The sequence below is a fragment of the Panthera leo genome, chromosome B2 (assembly GCF_018350215.1).
Source record: "Panthera leo isolate Ple1 chromosome B2, P.leo_Ple1_pat1.1, whole genome shotgun sequence".
Classification (NCBI taxonomy): Eukaryota; Metazoa; Chordata; class Mammalia; order Carnivora; family Felidae; genus Panthera; species Panthera leo.
The window spans coordinates 32,785,646-32,802,924 of NC_056683.1; the positions used below are offsets into that span (position 1 = coordinate 32,785,646).

The 17,279-nt window shown below is 50.1% G+C and overlaps 1 protein-coding gene and 1 pseudogene across 3 annotated transcripts; both read right to left on the bottom strand.

Annotated features, from left to right (window-relative positions):
- Positions 1 to 106: 106 nt before the first annotated feature.
- SMIM29 (small integral membrane protein 29) lies at positions 107 to 2,707 on the bottom strand. 3 transcript variants are annotated; one of them, XM_042937270.1, is made up of 5 exons: positions 2,621 to 2,707; positions 1,450 to 1,573; positions 1,167 to 1,192; positions 738 to 843; positions 107 to 547 (listed from the first exon to the last, which is right to left on the bottom strand). In XM_042937270.1, the coding sequence occupies exons 2-5, from the start codon at positions 1,498 to 1,500 to the stop codon at positions 482 to 484; spliced, it is 249 nt and encodes an 82-aa protein (XP_042793204.1). In that variant the 5' UTR covers positions 1,501 to 1,573; positions 2,621 to 2,707; the 3' UTR covers positions 107 to 481. The 3 variants fall into 3 exon arrangements, with proteins under 3 accessions (XP_042793204.1, XP_042793203.1, XP_042793202.1); XM_042937269.1 differs by having other exon boundaries at positions 738 to 804; positions 1,390 to 1,573; XM_042937268.1 differs by having other exon boundaries at positions 1,390 to 1,573.
- Positions 2,708 to 9,527: 6,820 nt separating this feature from the next.
- Positions 9,528 to 9,626, bottom strand: LOC122220832 (annotated as a pseudogene).
- Positions 9,627 to 17,279: the final 7,653 nt, after the last annotated feature.

Genomic DNA, 17,279 nt, shown 5'->3' on the forward strand with positions numbered 1-17,279 from the left:
GAGGCGGGGGGGGGGGGGGGGGGGGGGGGGGGGGGGGGAGGACAAGCATTAGCTCCAGGGAAGGGTAACTTAAGCCTCTCGAAGAAATCGACCACACCCCTAGCCACAAAACATTTATTTACAAAATATATATACTGAATACTATACATTAGGCCTTGTCACCATGGAAACCAATCCAAAGCCGAGTAGGGGAGGGCTCAGAGAAAACGGTCTCCAACCACCCTTCCACCCCAGAAGGAAAAACTTGTATTATTAGCCCCTTGGGAGTGGATGGTAGGCTCAGCCCACAAAGGCCTGAAGGCCGGAAGGGGGGCGGGGAGGGTCGGTTGTGAGGTGCTACTGGGTATGGATGGGAGGAGAGGAGACCCGGTACCCAGCAGGGGGAGCTGGGTGAGTGCAAATGGGAAGGCAAGCAGCAGGCTGCAGGCCCTGGGCACTCCCAAGACCCCATGGTTCTGGAGATCAGGGCAAGGGGGTCAGGTTAGGTCTTGACATCCAGCAAGGGCATCCGCTTGTGCTGGAAGCCACTCTGCCAGCCGTGTACCACCTGTGAGGGAAGAGATCATGCCACCAGGCTGGGTTCCAGGGCAGAGGCCACGACACAGCCTCCGGGGCACCCCACACTGGTGGCGGCCCCAAATGGGGAGGGCCGAGGGCAGAAGCAGGTTCTTGTTTCAGGGGGAGTATGGGTGAGAACACGGACCTCTGCTGATTGTCCCTGCCCCCGGAGTGCTCACCTTGGGGTCTCCCACATCAGACAGTAGCTCCTGCTCAGCCTCATGTAGCTCCTCAGCAGGGTCGTAGCTGTACATGGGGAGCAGGTGATGGCGAAGCCGGTCCACTCTGGGGAGCAGGGGAGGGGGCTCAGCCCAGGGGGGTGCCCACTCCCTTCAAACACCTGACTGTCCAAGGCAGGGGCACTTGCAGTGGGTGCCTTTAGGGGCACACAAAGGTTCTAAGCATTCATGCCCGAATCTACAAGGGGCCCCTCTCTGGTGGGTAAGCCGCACGTGGGCAGGAAAACCTAACAATGGGGTGTAGGGAATTTCAAGCTTGTAGAAGGATGGCTGAGGGGCATCTCAACGCGTAGGCAGAGGAACCCAGATCCCAAGGGAAGAAACTGAAGCAGAATGCAGGAGAGGTAACAACAGGGCAGGGACACTCACCGCTTTTTCTTCTGGACATACATTACCTGTAACAGAGACACAGCACTGTGGAGGCTGCTGAGCGAGCCCAGGATGGCCCACAAGCGAGAGGGACCCACCTCTACCCCCTCCACTCCCAAAACAGCAGGACAGCTGAGACGATGTGTGCAGGCTGGCTCAGGCCCACCCAGCCGTGCCTTAGCAAAGGTGTGGGTGTATATGTGTGGATGTGGGGGCTCCTTACCACAGCCACCACCACCCCGACCAGGGTGATGAGGAAGAAAGGCCCCAACACATAGCCCACCATGGAGTCGCTGTTGGCCTGAGGGACATTGGGCACTGTAGTGTTACTCATGACATCGGCAGCCGGAGGGCTGGGTAGTCAGCATGGGCAGTAGTGCCTCGGGAGGGCGCCTCCACTGGGCTCCCTGGGGAGGAGGAAGGGAGGTTATCACTTTCAAGCTCTGGATCCCTCCCCAAGAGCGATGTATCACAACTTAGGTCAGGCACCGGGACAAGGGATCCTCCAGGTCAGGGTGCTGGGTTTAACCCTCCAGTGACTCTCAGCAAATCCTGGGTTTGGAGGGCATCGAGGGGAGGCCCAGAGTCCCGCTCGGCTCCTACCCCCCAAATCAGGGTGTGGCCCAGCTCGGGGTGGCCAACGTTTGCACATCTCAACTGGGAAAAGCTTAGACACAGGTTCCCAGGTCCTGCTCCCACCTCCTGGGACGCTGGGCTGCCAGCACCTATCCAGTGGAGCACAAAGGGGAGATTTGGTCCTGCACTGTGGCCTAGGGGGTGAGGGAGGAGCATCTGAAGGAGACTGCCTCCGTCCTGGTCCAGTCCCCACATTTTAGACTATGGGCTCTCCCTGTGCCCTCCCTGTCCCCGGTGTGACTGCAGACATACAGCCTGGATAGCCTCTCCCCCCATTGGTCTCATGTGCCAGGGTGGACACAAGTGGGCAGGGCTGGACTGTATCTGTGAGGTGATGTCACCTCCCTCTCGTCCCCACCCGGGGCTCCGCCCAGGTCCCTCCCCTCTTAGCGAGGGCTGACAGGCGGGAGGTGACAGGGTCAGCTCCCATCAACAGATGCAAGGAGATTGTCCATAGGCTCTTGCACGCAGACCCCAACGTCCCTGACCCCGCTTCGCCTGGGTCTCCATCGGAGGGCAAGGTACGAACTACCCGTCCCGGTGTCCGTCGGGGCACCGAGCTTGCCCAGTCGCATGCACACCGTCCCACAGTCGAGGGGACGTGCCGAGGTGGGGCGAGTGTCAGGCCGCTCCGGGGATGCGGACCAGCATCGGCGAGTGGGAGGTAGTTCCCACTGCGCTGGGCGGCTCAGGCCGGGGGAGGGAGGGAGGTTTGGGGAGCGGTGCGCAGAGGGGCCCAGGAATCCTAGAATCCCGGCACCCCGAGGCATGGACCCGTCCGGGCGCTCTGCAGCCCATCCAACCCGTTCATGCCTTACCTCCCGTCGCTGTAGCCCGGACAGGAACGCCCTCGGTTGGCTCCCAGGCCCCGGAAGAGCCGGCAGGCGCGTGATCAAAGGACCCGGGGAAATGGGCGGGGCTTCACTACAGGGGCGCAGCCAATCCAGTGGCCGAAGGCGGACGGCCCGGAGACGGCTGGAGCGGCCAATCCGGAGGCTGGGGGTGCGCAGTGCGAAGGCGGGGACGGCCCGGGTTGCAGGGTCCACCCCGCGGCAGCAGAGGGCAGCCGAGGGCTGCGCAGAAGGGGGAGGAGAGTGCGCGGGGAGGGGAGGGACGGGGCGGGGCCGGGGCCGGGGCCGCTTCCCGGCGTCCCCCGGGGCGGGACCCCAGCCGAGCGCCCCCGCCGGGGAGCTCAGGTGGCCAGGGAAGGTGTGACGTCCGGTTTGCTCAGGCTTCTGGGTGGAGCTCCGGTGTAGGGCCAAGCCGCGGCGTGGGGCGGCTGGCTGCTCTTCCCTTCACGGCCGGACCCTGCCCCAGGCCCACAAGGTCTCCATTATGTTTATTTAGCCTTCCAAGCCTCCTAGTGGCCCCTAGGCTGTGCTCAAAGGGTAGATAGAGTAGACAAGCCCGGCTTAGGTCCTGCGCGGCCGTGGGACCTGGGCCCACTTACCCACCCACCCTTCTCTGCGCCTCAGTCTTAACGTCTGTAAAACAGGCTGGTGTGCGGATTAACCGATGACATGTGATGCCCTGTTAAAAGCCCCGTTAACCTTTTCGTGGTTTGCAGGGGCACGGGTGGAGCAGCGCGGTGCAGTCCCCCTGGGTCACAAGCAACTCGCGACACCGGTGAATTTGAAAGCTTTCGTGGTCTGTTAGTTACAATGTCACGCACTGGAGAAATGTGAATAAGGTGGATGGATTTTACCGATATCAGTATCCTGGTTGTGATCTTCCACTATAGTTTTGCAAAAGTTAGCACTGGGGGAAGCTAGGCAAAGCGTATAAGGGAGCTCTATTATTTCTTACAACTGCATGTGAATCTACAATTACCTCAGGTAGGTATGTGTAGTTTTGTACCAGACCTCCCCCTCCCCCCCCAGCCCATTACACACGATTAGGAAAACTCCAGACTGGCAGGTGATGGAAGCCACCCAAGAACACAAAAGTTGTGGGAGCTGAACGAGGCTGAGGCCCTCCAGGGTCCTTGGGTGCTACTGGAGATACAGGAATAAGCTGGATCGGCTTATTCTTGCCAGGGACAGCCAGTGGCGTGGACATGGTTGAGCCACTTGGTCTGGTCTGGCCAGTTTCCTCAGGCCCTTCCGAAGGAGGTTGGATAAGGGCGGGTCTGATGCAGAGATGACCCAACGGAGAACCAGAGGGCAGTTGAGAACTCTGGCCTCTTGCCTTCAGACACCATCATCTGACTGGTGGGAAATCAGAGATAAAAGGAAAGGAATGACAGAAATGCCCAGGTCTGGAGGCTCCGGGTGGATTCCCTGGTGTTTCTCAGGCTTTTGAGTCTGGAGAGTAAGGAGACCACCCATCCCAGGCTTCTATCAGAGGTGAGGGCAGACGGAGGAAACCACCTCCCCAGGCAGGACTTGCTTCCTATATATGTATTTTTTAATATATGCTTAAATCAACTGAGCCACCCAGATGCCCTGGGCTTGCCTCATCTTGCAAGGTTAGGAGCAAATAATTAGTTTGAGAACTCAGACCCCTTTGGCTGCTCACATACCCAGCTTTTGTCCTCATCCCCACAGCTTCTGACCACATATCTCGAGGGCCCTCTAGGAGTGGGCTTAGTGGTCAACTGGCTAAGCCAGTATGTCGGGGTCTCAGTGTCAGAAACTCAGCACGTTTCCCTTCCCGCCAGGACAGAACACCGTTCTGAGCTAGGCAGGGCAGGTGGGGGTGGCCCCAATTTACAAATGATTTGAAGCCCGATTTGTTCTAGTGATAAGGCTTTAGAAATCCCTTGGGTACCCCCAAGCCCAGCCGGGGAATACTGCAGCCCTCTCTGCTCTCTTCACGCTGCTGCTACCTCAGGAAGGGGAGAGAGAGGGCAGAGCTGAGGCTGCACTGTGCCACCCTGATCAAGTTTTGCGTGTTCCCTTACCCGTGTTGCTACGGGGAGTGCCTAGGCTTATGTATCCACTTCCACTGATGCTTTGCTCATCCTTGTGTCCCCCTACTCTGGACCCACCTAATAAATCATAAAAGCAACCTTTGGAAAGATCAAAACGTTGGCAAGTAATATAAACTCATTCCAGGACAAAACGCAAGAAGATTTATAGGAATGCAAAACTACCCAGCCCCCAGCGAGGTAACATTCATACTGTGTGGCATCCATTTAAAAAAATGGATTAAAGGGCACGTGGGTGGCTCAGTCTGTTAGGCATCCGACTTCAGCTCAGGTCGTGATCTCAAGGTTTGTGACTTCAAGCCCCATGGCGGGCTCCCTGCTGTCAGCACAGAGCCTGCTTCAGTTTCTCTGCCCCTCAACTCTCTCTGCCCCTCCCCCACATTCTCTCTCTCTCTCTCTCTCTCTCTCCCTCAAAAATAAATAAATATATTTTTTTAATGGATCCATAAAGGGGCGCCTGAATGGCTCAGTCAGTTGAGTCTGACTCTTGGTTTTGGCTCAGGTCATGATCTCATGGTTTTGTGGGTTCAAGCCCCGCTTGGGATTCTCTCTCTCCTCTCTCTCTGCCCTCCCCACTGCCTCTGCCCCTCTCAAAATAAATAAACTTAAATAAATGAATAAATAAATAAAAATGGATTCATAAACACTTAGACGTGCAAAGAGGCAGGAAAACACAATCTATAATCAACTGAAACTGATCCAGAACTGACAGATGTTAGACCTGAGGAGGACATTAAAACAGTTATAACTGGGGGTGCCTGGGTGACTCAGTTAAACATCCGACTTCGGCTCAGGTCATGATCTCATGGTTTGTGAGTTCAAGCCCCACATTGGGGTCTGTGCTGACAGCTCAGAGCCTGGAGCCTGCTTCGGATTCTGTGTCTCCCTCTCTCTCTCTCTACCCCTCCCCTGCTTGCACTCTGTCTCTCTCAAAAATAAGCAGTAAAAGTTAAAAAATAAAAATAGAACAGTTATAACTGTATTCTTTATGCTCAAAAAGTTAAGGGCAGACAAGGAAGATATAAAAAAAAAGCCCCAGATTGAATTTTTAGACATGAAGTCTCCAATGTCCAAAATAAAATATACAGTGGGTAAGATTAATGGCAGATCAGATATTGCAGAAGAAAAGGTAAATGAACATGAAGGCATTAGAATAGAAATTACCCAAAATGAAACAGAAGAAAGAGTCTAGAAAAAATTACAAGAGCATCGGGGAGTTGTAGGACAATCTCAAGTGGCCTAACATATGGTGATTAGAGGCCCAGAAGAAGAGAAAAATGTCCCAAATGTCCACTGATAGATGAGCGGATAAAGAAGATGTGGTATAAATATACAATGGAATAGTATTTCGCCATAAAAAGGATGAAATCTTACCATTTGCAACAACATGGATGGAACTAGAGAGTATAATGCTAAGCAAAATAAGTCAGTCAGAGAAAGACAAATATATATATATGATTTCACTCATGTGGAATTTAGGAAACAAACGAGTAAAAGAAGAAAGAGAGGGGCGCCTGGGTGGCTCAGTCGGTTAAGCGCCTGACTTCAGCTCAGGTCATGATCTCACAGTTTGCAAGTTCGAGCCCCGCGTCAGGCTCTGTGATGACAGCTCAGAATCTGGAGCCTGCTTCCGATTCTGTGTCTCCCTCTTTCTCCCCCCTTCCCCCACTCACACTCTCTCTCTTCTCTCAAATAAACAATTTTTTTTTTTTTCAACGTTTTTTATTTTATTTTTGGGACAGAGAGAGACAGAGCATGAACGGGGGAGGGGCAGAGAGAGAGGGAGACACAGAATCGGAAACAGGCTCCAGGCTCTGAGCCATCAGCCCAGAGCCTGACGCGGGGCTCGAACTCACGGACCGCGAGATCGTGACCTGGCTGAAGTCGGACGCTTAACCGACTGCGCCACCCAGGCGCCCCTAAACAATTTTTTTTAAAAAGAAAAAAGACAAACCAAGAAACAGACTCTTAACTGTAGAGAACAATCTGATGGTTACTGGAGGGGAGGTGGGTGGGGGGATGGGTTACACAGGTGATGGGGGTTAAGGAGTGCACCTGTCCAGATGAGCACTGGGTGATGTTTGGAAGTGTTGAGTCACTATCTTGTACTCCTGAAACTGACATATTCTATGTTAACTATACTGGAATTAAAATAAAAAATATCTTTCAAAAACAAAAGTGAGGGGCGCCTGGCTCAGTTGAGTAAGTGCCCGACTTGATTTCGGCTCAGGTCATGATCTCGTCTTTTGTGAGTTTGAGCCCCACATCGGGCTCTGCACGGACAACACAGAGCTTGCTTGGGATTCTCTCTCTCTCTCCCTCTCTCTCTCTCTGCCCCTCCCCACTCTCAAATAAAGATTACAAAATAAAGGGGAAATAAAGACATCTTCAGATATATAAGAACTGAAAGAATTCATCACTAGCAGACCTGCTCTACAAAATTTCTTAAGGGAAGTTCTTCAGGCAAAAAGAAAATGGTACCAAATAAAAATATGGACCGACCCAAAGGAATGAAGAACTCTGGTGATGATAACTACATGAGTAAGTATATCATTTTTTTCTTATTATTTACATCTTTTAAAAAGAGAATTGTGTTAAAAAATAAAAAGTGATAATGTATTGTGGGGTTTGTGCACTGAGAATATTTACTGAGATAGACCACATACTGGGCCATAAACAAATCTCACATTTACAAGGATTCAAGTTAACATACGTAAAAGTAAAATGTATTATGGAGTCAGACGTGATACAAAATGTATTATGTCAATAGCATAAAGGTTGGACAAGAAATGGAAATATAGTAAGATTCAGATATACATGAGGTTGTGTAATATCACTTAAAAGTGGACTGTGGAGGGGCGCCTGGGTGGCTCAGTCAGTTAAGCGTCCGACTTCGGCTCACGTCATGATCTCACGGTTGGTGACTTCCAGCCCCACGTCGGGCTCTGTGCTGACAGCTCAGAGCCTGGAGCCTGCTTCGGATTCTGTGTCTCCCTCTCTCTCTGCCCCTCCCCCATCCGAGCTCTATCTCTCTCTCTCCCTCAAAATAAACATTAAAAAAAAAAAAGTCTCTCTCTCTCTCTCTGCTCCTCTCCCCTGCTCCCATGGGCGTATGCTGTCTCTCTCTCTAAAAAAAGAAAAGAAAAGAAACCAATAACAGAAAGATACTTGGAAAATCCCCAAATGCTTGGAAAATGAGTAACACACCTCTGGATCAAAAAATAATTAGGGGGTGCCTGGGTGGCTCAGACAGCCAAGTGTCTGACTCTTGATTTTGGCTCAGGTCATGATCTCACAGTTTGTGATATTGAGGCCCATGTTGGGCTCTGGGCTGATGGTGTGGAGCCTGCTTGAAATTCTCTCTCTCTCTCTCTCTCTCTCTCCCTCTCTCTCTCTCAAAATAAATTAATAAACATTAAAAAAAAAAAAAAAAAGAATTAGAGTGGCACCTGGCTGGCTCAGTTGGTAGAGCATGCGACTCTTGATCTCAGGATTGTAAATTCGAGCCCCATGTTGGGTGTAGAGATTACGTAAAAATAAAATTAAAAAAAAATTTTTTTAATAATAGGAAGTATTTTGAACTGAAAGAAAATGAAAACACAACACAGAATTTGTGGGGCACCTCCATTACCGAAATTTATGGCACTAAATGCCTTTGTTTGTTTCTTTATTTTGAGAGAGACAGATGTAGTGTGAGTGGGGGAGGGGCAGACAGGGAGAGAGAGAATTCCAAGCAGGCTCCATGCTGCCAGCGCAGAGCCTCACTCAGGGCTAGAACCCATGAAGCCATGAGATCACGACCTGGGCCAAAACCGAGAGTCAGATGCTTAACCAACTGAGCCACCCAGGCACCTTGACTAAATGCCTTTTTTTAAGGTACATCTGACTCATTTATTTACTTAGAGAGAGAGAGTGTGCAAGCAGGGGAGGGGCAGAGAGAGAGAGAGAGGGAGACACAGAATCTGAAGCAGGCTCCAGGCTCTGAGCTGTCAGCACAGAGCCCAACTTGGGGCTTGAACTCATGGACCCCGAGATCATGACCTGAGTCGAAGTCAGATGCTTAACTGACTGAGCCACCCAGGAGCCCCCCCCAAAAAAGTCTTTTCTTACAAAAAAACTTTTTAATGTTTTTTTTTTTTTTTGAGAGAGAGAGAGACGGAGCACAAGTGGGGGAGGGGCAGAGAGAGACACACACAGAATCCAAAGCAGGCTTGAGGCTCCAAGCTGTCAACACAGAGCCCAATGTGGTGCTCAAACCCACGAGCTGTGATATCATGATCTGAGCTGAAGTCAGATGCTCAACCAACTGAGCCACCCATGCACCCCCCTAAAAATCCTTTTTTAAAAAAAGGAAGGAAGGGAGGGAGGGAGGGAGGGAGAGAGGAGGGAGGGAGGGAGGGAGGGAGGGAGGAAGAAGGAAGAAAGATCTCATGTCAATGACCTCAGCTTCCACCTGAAACCAAAGTATGCAGAAGAAAACAAAAGTTCAATGCAGAAATCTATGAAATAGAAAACAGAAAAATAGAGAAAAATAAATGAAACTAAATGCTGCTTCAGATCAACAAAATGGATAAACCTCTAGCCAGAATGGTCGGGAAAAAATACAAATCATTAATATCAGGAATGAGAGAGTAACATCACAACAGATTTTACAGATAATAAAAGACTAATAAGGGGCCATTAGGGACAACTTTGTGTCTTTCCGTGTATCCTCCATTTCAACTAAGTTGTTGGATTTATTGGCATAAAGTACTGTCAGTACTTTATTTTATTTATTTTTTTGTAAGCATAACTTTCAACATATGGAATGCTTCATGAATGTTATCCTTGGGCAGGGGTGACGCTAATCTCCTGTGTATCATTCCAATTTTAGTATATGTGCCACTATAGGGAACACCCTATCAATACCTACCTTCCTCCCTCCCTCCCTCCCTCCCTTCTCCTTCCTTCCTTCCTTCCTTCCTTCCTTCCTTCCTTCCTTCCTTCCCTTTCCTCTCTTCCCCTTCCTTCCTTCCTTCCTTCCTTCCTTCCTTCCTTCCTTTTCCTCCCTTCCTCTTCCTTCCTTCCTTCCTTCCTTCCTTCCACTTGTTTTTAAGTAGGCTTCATGCCCTGTGCAGAGCCCAATGTGGGGCTTGAACTTACGACCCCTGAGATTAAGACCTGAGCTGAGATCAAGAGTTGGATGCTTAACCGACCGAGCTACCCAGGCACCTGCCTATCACTACTTTAAATATATCATCCTACTGGTTTTAGGCCTTCATGGTGTCTGATGATAAATTAGCTACTAATCTTAGGATATTAACTGTAATCCCCATGGTAACCACTAAGAAAACAAGTAGGAAATATACAGAAAAGGAAGTGAAGAGGAAATCAAAATGGTACACTAGAAAAAAATCAAACACAAAAGAACGCAGTATTGGAAGGACTGGGGAACAAAAGGACATATAGAAAAGAACACTATCACAAAAGTAAATCCTTTAATATCAGTAATCACTTATTTTATTTATTCATATTTTTAAGTAAGCTTTATGCCCAACATGGGGCTCAAACTCATGACCTGGAGATCAAGAGTCACAATCTCTACCCACTGAGCTAGCCAGGTACCCCACTACTCATTTTAAATGTAAACGGATTAAGTTCACCAATTAAAAGACAGAGATTGGTGATGATTATACATTACAAATGTACTTAATGCCACTGAAGTATATACTTAATGGTGAGTTTTATGTATATTTTACTACACACATAAGAAGACAGATTGGGTGAATGGATTTTTTTAAACTTTTTTTTTTTTTTTTTTTTTTTTTGAGAGAGGGAGAGAGCACGAATGGGGAGAGAGTGGCAGAAGAGAGAGAATCTTAGGCAGGCTCCACGCTCAGTGTGGAGCCCGCAGGGCTCAGTCCCACGATCCTGGGATCAATCCCACGACCCTGGGATTTCACCCTGGGATGAGCTGAAATCAAGAGTCAGAGACTCAACCAACTGAGCCACCCAGGCACCCCCAGGATGGATTTTAAAATGATCTAACCAGGGTGCCTGGCTGGCCCAGTCAGTAGAACATGAGACTCTTGCTCTCAGAATCATGAGTTCAAGGCCCACAATGGGTGTAGAGCCTACTTAAAAACAACAACAACAACAACAACAACAACAAATAAATAAATAATAAAATAAAAAATGATCTAACTGAAAATAAATCAAAAAATACAAAGGACTTGAATAGCCATTTCTCTAAAGAGGATAACAGATGACCGATAAGTACATGAAAAGATATCCAACATCACTAATTAGGGAAATGCAAGCCAAAACCACAAGTCAAAACTTCATACACATTAGGATGGCCATTACTTAAAATGTAACATAACAACACAAAACATAAAATAGACAACTGTTGGTGGCGAGGTAGAGAAATTGGAACTCTTGTGTACTGCTGCTGGGAGTATAAAATGTATCATCGCCATAGACATCAGTATGTATCGCGGTTCCTCAAAAAATTAAAAATAGAATCACCATACGATCCAGCAATTCTACTCGAATATATGCCCGAAAGAGTTGAAAGCCAGGTATTTGTACATTCATGCTCACAGCAGCATTATTCACAGCAGGCAAAAGCTGGAAGCAACCCGAGCACCCACTGACAGGTAAATGGATACAAAAACTAAGGCGTATATATGTATACAACGGCATATTGGATATTATTCATCCTTAAAAAAGAATGACATTTTGACACGCCTACAACATGTCCGAACCTTGATGACATTACGCTAAGGGGGAGAGAAAAACAGACGCGAGAGGACAGATGCTTATGATTTCACTTGGATGAGGTACCTAGGACTTTACATACACTAGTAATCAAATTGACAGAGACAGAAAGTAGTATGGTGGTTGCCAGGGGCCGGTGGGGTAGGGGGAGATGGAGAATTATTATTTAATGGGTATGGAGTTTCAGTGTGGGGATATGAGAAAAGTTCTGGAGACGGATGGCGGTGATGGTTGCACAGGAATGTACTTACTGCCCCTGAACTGTAAACTTTAAGATGGCCAAAAATATATATATTTTTTAAATCCAAGTATATGCTGCTTGCAGGAGACTCGCTTTATTTATTTATTTATTTTAATGTTTATTTATTTTTGAGAGAGACAGAGACAGAGACAGAGCTCGAGAGGCGAAGGGCCAGAGAGAGAGGGAGACACAGAATCAGAAGCAGGCTCCAGACTCCGAGCCGTCGGCACAGAGCCCAACGCGGGGCTCGAACTCACGGACGGCGAGATCGTGACCTGAGCCGAAGTTGGACGCTCAACCGACTGAGCCACTCAGGCGCCCCCAGGAGACTCACTTTAGACCCAAAGACACAAATACGTTGTAAGCAAAAGGATGGAAAAACATATTCTGTGCAAAGAGCCACCCAAAAGACAGCCAGGGTGGCTATGCTAATCCTAGACCAAATAGATTTGAAATAAAAAACTGTGACAAGGGACAAAGGAGGACATTATATATTGATTTAAGGGTCAATTCGTGAAGAAGCTGTAACAATTCTATATGTCCCAAACAACAGAATCTCAAAATATATGAAGCAAACAATGACAGAAGTGAAGGGAGAAATAGACACGTCTACAATAATAGTCGGAGACTTCAGAGCCCTACTTTCTTTTCTTTTCTTTTTTATTATTTTTTAAAGTTTATTTGCTTTGAGAGAGAGAGAAAGCGCAAGTCGGGGAGGGGCAGAGAGAGAAGGAGAGAGAGAGAATCCCAAGCAGGCTCTGCCCTGTCAGCCAGAGCCTGGCAGGGGTGGGGGTGGCTCCAACCCATGAACGGTGAGATCATGACCTGGGCTGAAATCAACTCAAACGACTGAGCCACCCAGGCACCTACTTTCAATAATGGACAGGGGCGGGGCACCTGGGTGGCTCAGTCGGTTAAGCAGCCGACTTCGGCTCAGGTCATGATCTCTCGGCCTGTGAGTTCAAGCCCTGGATCGGGCTCTGTGCTAACAGCTCGGAACCTGGAGCCTGCTTCGGATTCTGTGTCTCCCTCTCTCTCTGCCCCTCCCCCACTCGTGCTCTCTCTCGCTCTCAAAAATAAACAAACATAAAAAATTAAAACAAAACAAAACAAAACAAAAAACAATGGACAGGGGCACCTGGGTGGCTCAGTAGAGCATCCAACTCCGGCTCAGGTCATGATCTCTCAGTTAGTGGGTTCGAGCCCCACATCGGGCTTGCCTGCTGTCAGCCTGTCAGCGCAGAGCCCTCCTCGGATCTTCTGTCCCCCTCTCTCTGCCCCTCCCCGCTTGCACTCTCTCATAAATAAATAAACATTAAAACAAATAATGGACAGGGGCGCCTGGGTGGCTCAGTCGGTTAAGCGTCCGACTTCAGCTCAGGTCACAATCTCACGGTCCGTGAGTTCGAGCCCCGCGTCGGGCTCTGGGCTGATGGCTCAGAGCCTGGAGCCTGCTTTGGATTCTGTGTCTCCCTCTCTCTCTCTGCCCCTCCCCCGTTCATGCTCTGTCTCTCTCTGTCCCAAAAATAAATAAACGTTAAAAAAAAATTAAAAAAAACAAAAACAAATAATGGACAGAATATCCTATACAGAAGATCAGTAAGGAAATAGAGTACTTGGAAAACACTAGAAACCAACTGGACCTAAAAGACTACCGGACACTCCTCCCGACAACAGAATAGGCACTGTTCTCGAGAACACACAGAACAGTCTCCAGAACAGACCACAGGCTGCTATTGTGCCTTCAAGTCCGTCATTCACCACGATGGAGTCTCAGAGTCCCTGCCTCCAAAATGCTGATCACACCTACCTCATAAATAAGACGATCGGCTGACTGGCAGGAATAACATACAAGGACTAAACATCAGGTAAAATAAAATGCTCCTTAAGGGTAAGGGATGATTTCCTTTCTCACCGCAAAAACAGATTACCAGCAAGAGCTGGAGGATGTGCAACATAACACAGAAAAAATGTCCTCAATAACCCCAACTTCAGAGGGTGCTTCCTTCTAGGCTTTTTCTCACACCGGCTCACTTTTTTTTGCTGGGTTACTTGGCGTTCTGCCCGAAGCCCCTCTGTTTTTTCGCACCTTCTCTGTGCCTCTACTCAGCTGCTCCTCTGCCCGTTTCAGAAGCCCGTGGGTCTTCCCCCAGCCAGGGGAGCAGGGGGGACCAGCTCCAGAAGGAGGGAGGCGTGGAGGAAGAGGTTCTGAGAAGACACTGGCCAGTAGAGCGGGGTCAGCCTCGGCCCCCACCCCACTCTGGGATCAAGGCCGGTTGGGATTGAGGCAGAAGGTCCCCATAGTCCCTGCTCCTGCCGTTGTGATGTCACCGGCGGTCGGAGGAGGTGAGGCACGGGGCCTCGGAGCAAGGCCGTGTCTTTTTGTTGTTTTGGGGCTCTCTCCACTTCAGGGTCCTCGCAGGAGCTGCCAGAAGTTCCAGGAGTAGGGCCCCTCCCACCCTGGCCTCCAGCCCTGGGCTTGCCTCGACTACGTGATGGTCCCACCCCAGGCCCCCAAATAGCAGAGGCCCGGGTGATTTGTCTGCAACTATCAGGAAGGAGGCTCACCCTCTTTCCAAAGGCCAGCAGGGCCAAGGCTAGCGATGGAGGCCATCAGGTGCCCCCAGGCCGGGCCTGCACATCCTGAAAGAGTGAGGAGGGACTAAGTGGGTCTTAAAATGCAGCAGAAGGAAGGGGCGGCTGGAGGCACCTTTTTACTGGCCAGCCCCTGTCACCACCAGAGGCCCGACTTGCTTCGCTCTGGCTTTCCTTCACCTTCTGAACCTGACCCACACCCGACCTATTTTTCCTCCTGCCCTTCACTCTTCCTCCAGGCTTCATTCAGCTCCCTCAACAATGAGGTGGGGATCAAAGCACCCGCCCCTCAGGGTATAAGTGCGGGTCAAGGCCCTGGCCCCTGGCCCTGTGTCGGCAGTAGGTGTCCAAGGAATTGTTTGAACTGATGGGAGAGTACTTTGTAAACTGGAAAGCGCTGGTCAGATAATATTAGCTGTTATACAGGTGGGTCCGCTCAACTTTCTCAAATCAAGTTCCCCACCAGTAACACAAATTACCCTGGACTCCGCCCCTCGATCTGCAAATATCCATAACTGCCCTGCCCTTCTCAGGTCTCAATCCCAACTTGGCCTCCGAGGCTGGTCGCAGGCACAGGCCCCACAGGAAGTGACCAGCCTTCCATTAGGTCCCGCCCTGAGGTTCGCAGGATCCTGGGCTGAGAGATCAGGGGAATAGGAACTGGGGTTTTCCTCCCCACTGAAGAAGCACCTTCCCCTCTTCCCCTCCAACCCACAAACTCAAGGCAGGAAGAGAAAGCTGGGGAGGGGGACTCGGTGGGTGCTACGCTGGTTGAGCATCACCCTTATCCCAAAGGGAAGAGACTACTGTGGTGCTCTCCTCCCCCTGTCCAAACATCTCCCTCGCCACCCCCCGCCCAGATCCCTGAGGTCAGGCCACCACTGGCTTCTTTCCAAGTTTGGGGAAAAGTGAAGGGGCGTGTGTACGGCTGGTGGTGTTGTCTAGAGTACAGGGTGACATCAGGCATACATTTCCTTGTGCTGTGGACGTTCCCACAATGCCATTTGGCTCTTACCTTCCTCCAACCTCCATTTCCTAGGTACCTGCTCTGAAGCACTCAGCCAGATACCAAGAACAGAGAGACACTCTCCCTGCCTGAGAAGGTGCCTTCAGAATGAAGGCATATGCCGAATTCCACAACCCCACCTACAGGAGAGAATCGCAGAGATCTTTCCTGAAGAAGGGCACAGCAGAAAGTTCTTTGGGGCCAGGGGTAAAGAAGGGCAAGGTCAGTGGCAGGAAAAGAGTCTGCAGAGGTGGGCAGGGGCCAAATCACAAAAGATATTGAATGCTAATCTAAGGAGTTGGAACTTTACTCTGAAAGCTATGGGTGGGAGGAGAATCAGAAGTATTGCTGAAGACATCAGTGGGAGAAGGGAGGGGTCCGTGAAGTCAGATGAGAAGAAAAGTGACCTTTGGACTTGTCAATGTGGCAGTCGCTGGCCACTGATGGGTGGCACCGGAGGCTCTGTGGAGGGGAGGCATGAACCCATGGTGACCCCACAGTATATGGTTTTCTCTGGGCAGGCTCAGCTCTTGCATAGGGAGGGATAGGAATGAATGGGGTCATTCCAGGATGGAATTCTATAGGGAGGCTGCAGGGAAGAACATGGGGACAAAAAAGATGGAAGTAAATAATGGTTGAATGTGGGGCGCCTGGGTGGCTCAGTCGGTTGAGCGTCGGACTTCGGCTCAGGTCATGATCTCGCGGTCCGTGAGTTCGAGCCCCGCATTGGGCTCTGTGCTGACAGCTCACAGCCTGCAGCCTGCTTCGGATTCTGTGTCTCCTTCTCTCTCTGCCCCTCCCCCGCTCATGCTCTGTCTCTCTCTGTCTCAAAAATAAATAAAAACATTAAAAAAAAATGGTTGAATGAGTAACGAAGTGATAAACAGGGTTAGACCTGCCTGGCACTGGCTGGATAGTGTTTGGTGGCCAGAGCAGGATAACCAGTTAAAAAAAAAAGTTAATTTCAGGGCGCCTGGGTGGCTCAGTCAGTTAAGTGTTTGACTCTTTTTTTTTTTTTTTAACATTTATTTATTTTTGAGAGACAGAGAACGAGGCGGGGGGGGGGGGGGTGCGGACGGCAGAGAGAAAGGGAGGCACAGAATCCGAAGCAGGCTGCAGGCTGTGAGCTGTCAGCACAGAGCCTGATGCGGGGCTCAAACTCACAAACCGCAAGATCATGACCTGAGCCGAAGTCGGACGCTTAACGGACTGAGCCACCCAGGTGCCCCAGTGTTCGACTCTTGATTTCGGCTCAGGTCATGATCTCACAGTTTGTGGGATCGAGCCCCGCCTCAGGGTCCACGCTCTCAACAGGGATCCTGCTTGCGATTCTCTCTCTCCCTCTCTTTCTGCCCCTCCTGCACTCACACACACTCTTTCTGTCAAAATAAATAAACTTACAAAAATAAAAAGATAATTTCACGCCAAGAAAGACAGAGGAGCTGGTTATTTACAACACGGCCAGGGAGCTGTGTTCCTTGCTCAGGGTTCCAAACAAGAATACTGTGAAAAAAGAGAAAAGTCCCTTCTCACCGTGCCTATTTCCCAATCTGTAAAACGAGAGGACTGGACAGTTGATCTCCCAAATCCTCCCAGCCCTACCATGCAATGATTCACTGCTATTGCCTTATTTTTATCCTTCTCACACCCACCCGGTAACACGACCACCCTCGGTAAACGTTTGTTGAGCTTGTGATGGTATCTCTCACACGGACACCGGGCAGGGGGTGGTACATCATCGGTGCCCAATCTGTTGACTGAGTGACGGTGATATGGCGACAGTCCCTCCCTCTGCCTCCCCAGCGATCCTTCACGTAAGGTATGTGGGGACCGGCTGCCAATCCAGCCTCCAATCGCCACCGCCCTGCCTTTAGTGTCTGTTCGCACTCGTCCGTCTTACACTCTGAAGGGACCGGGACAGAGCACCTACTGAGTGGGTTAAGAGGG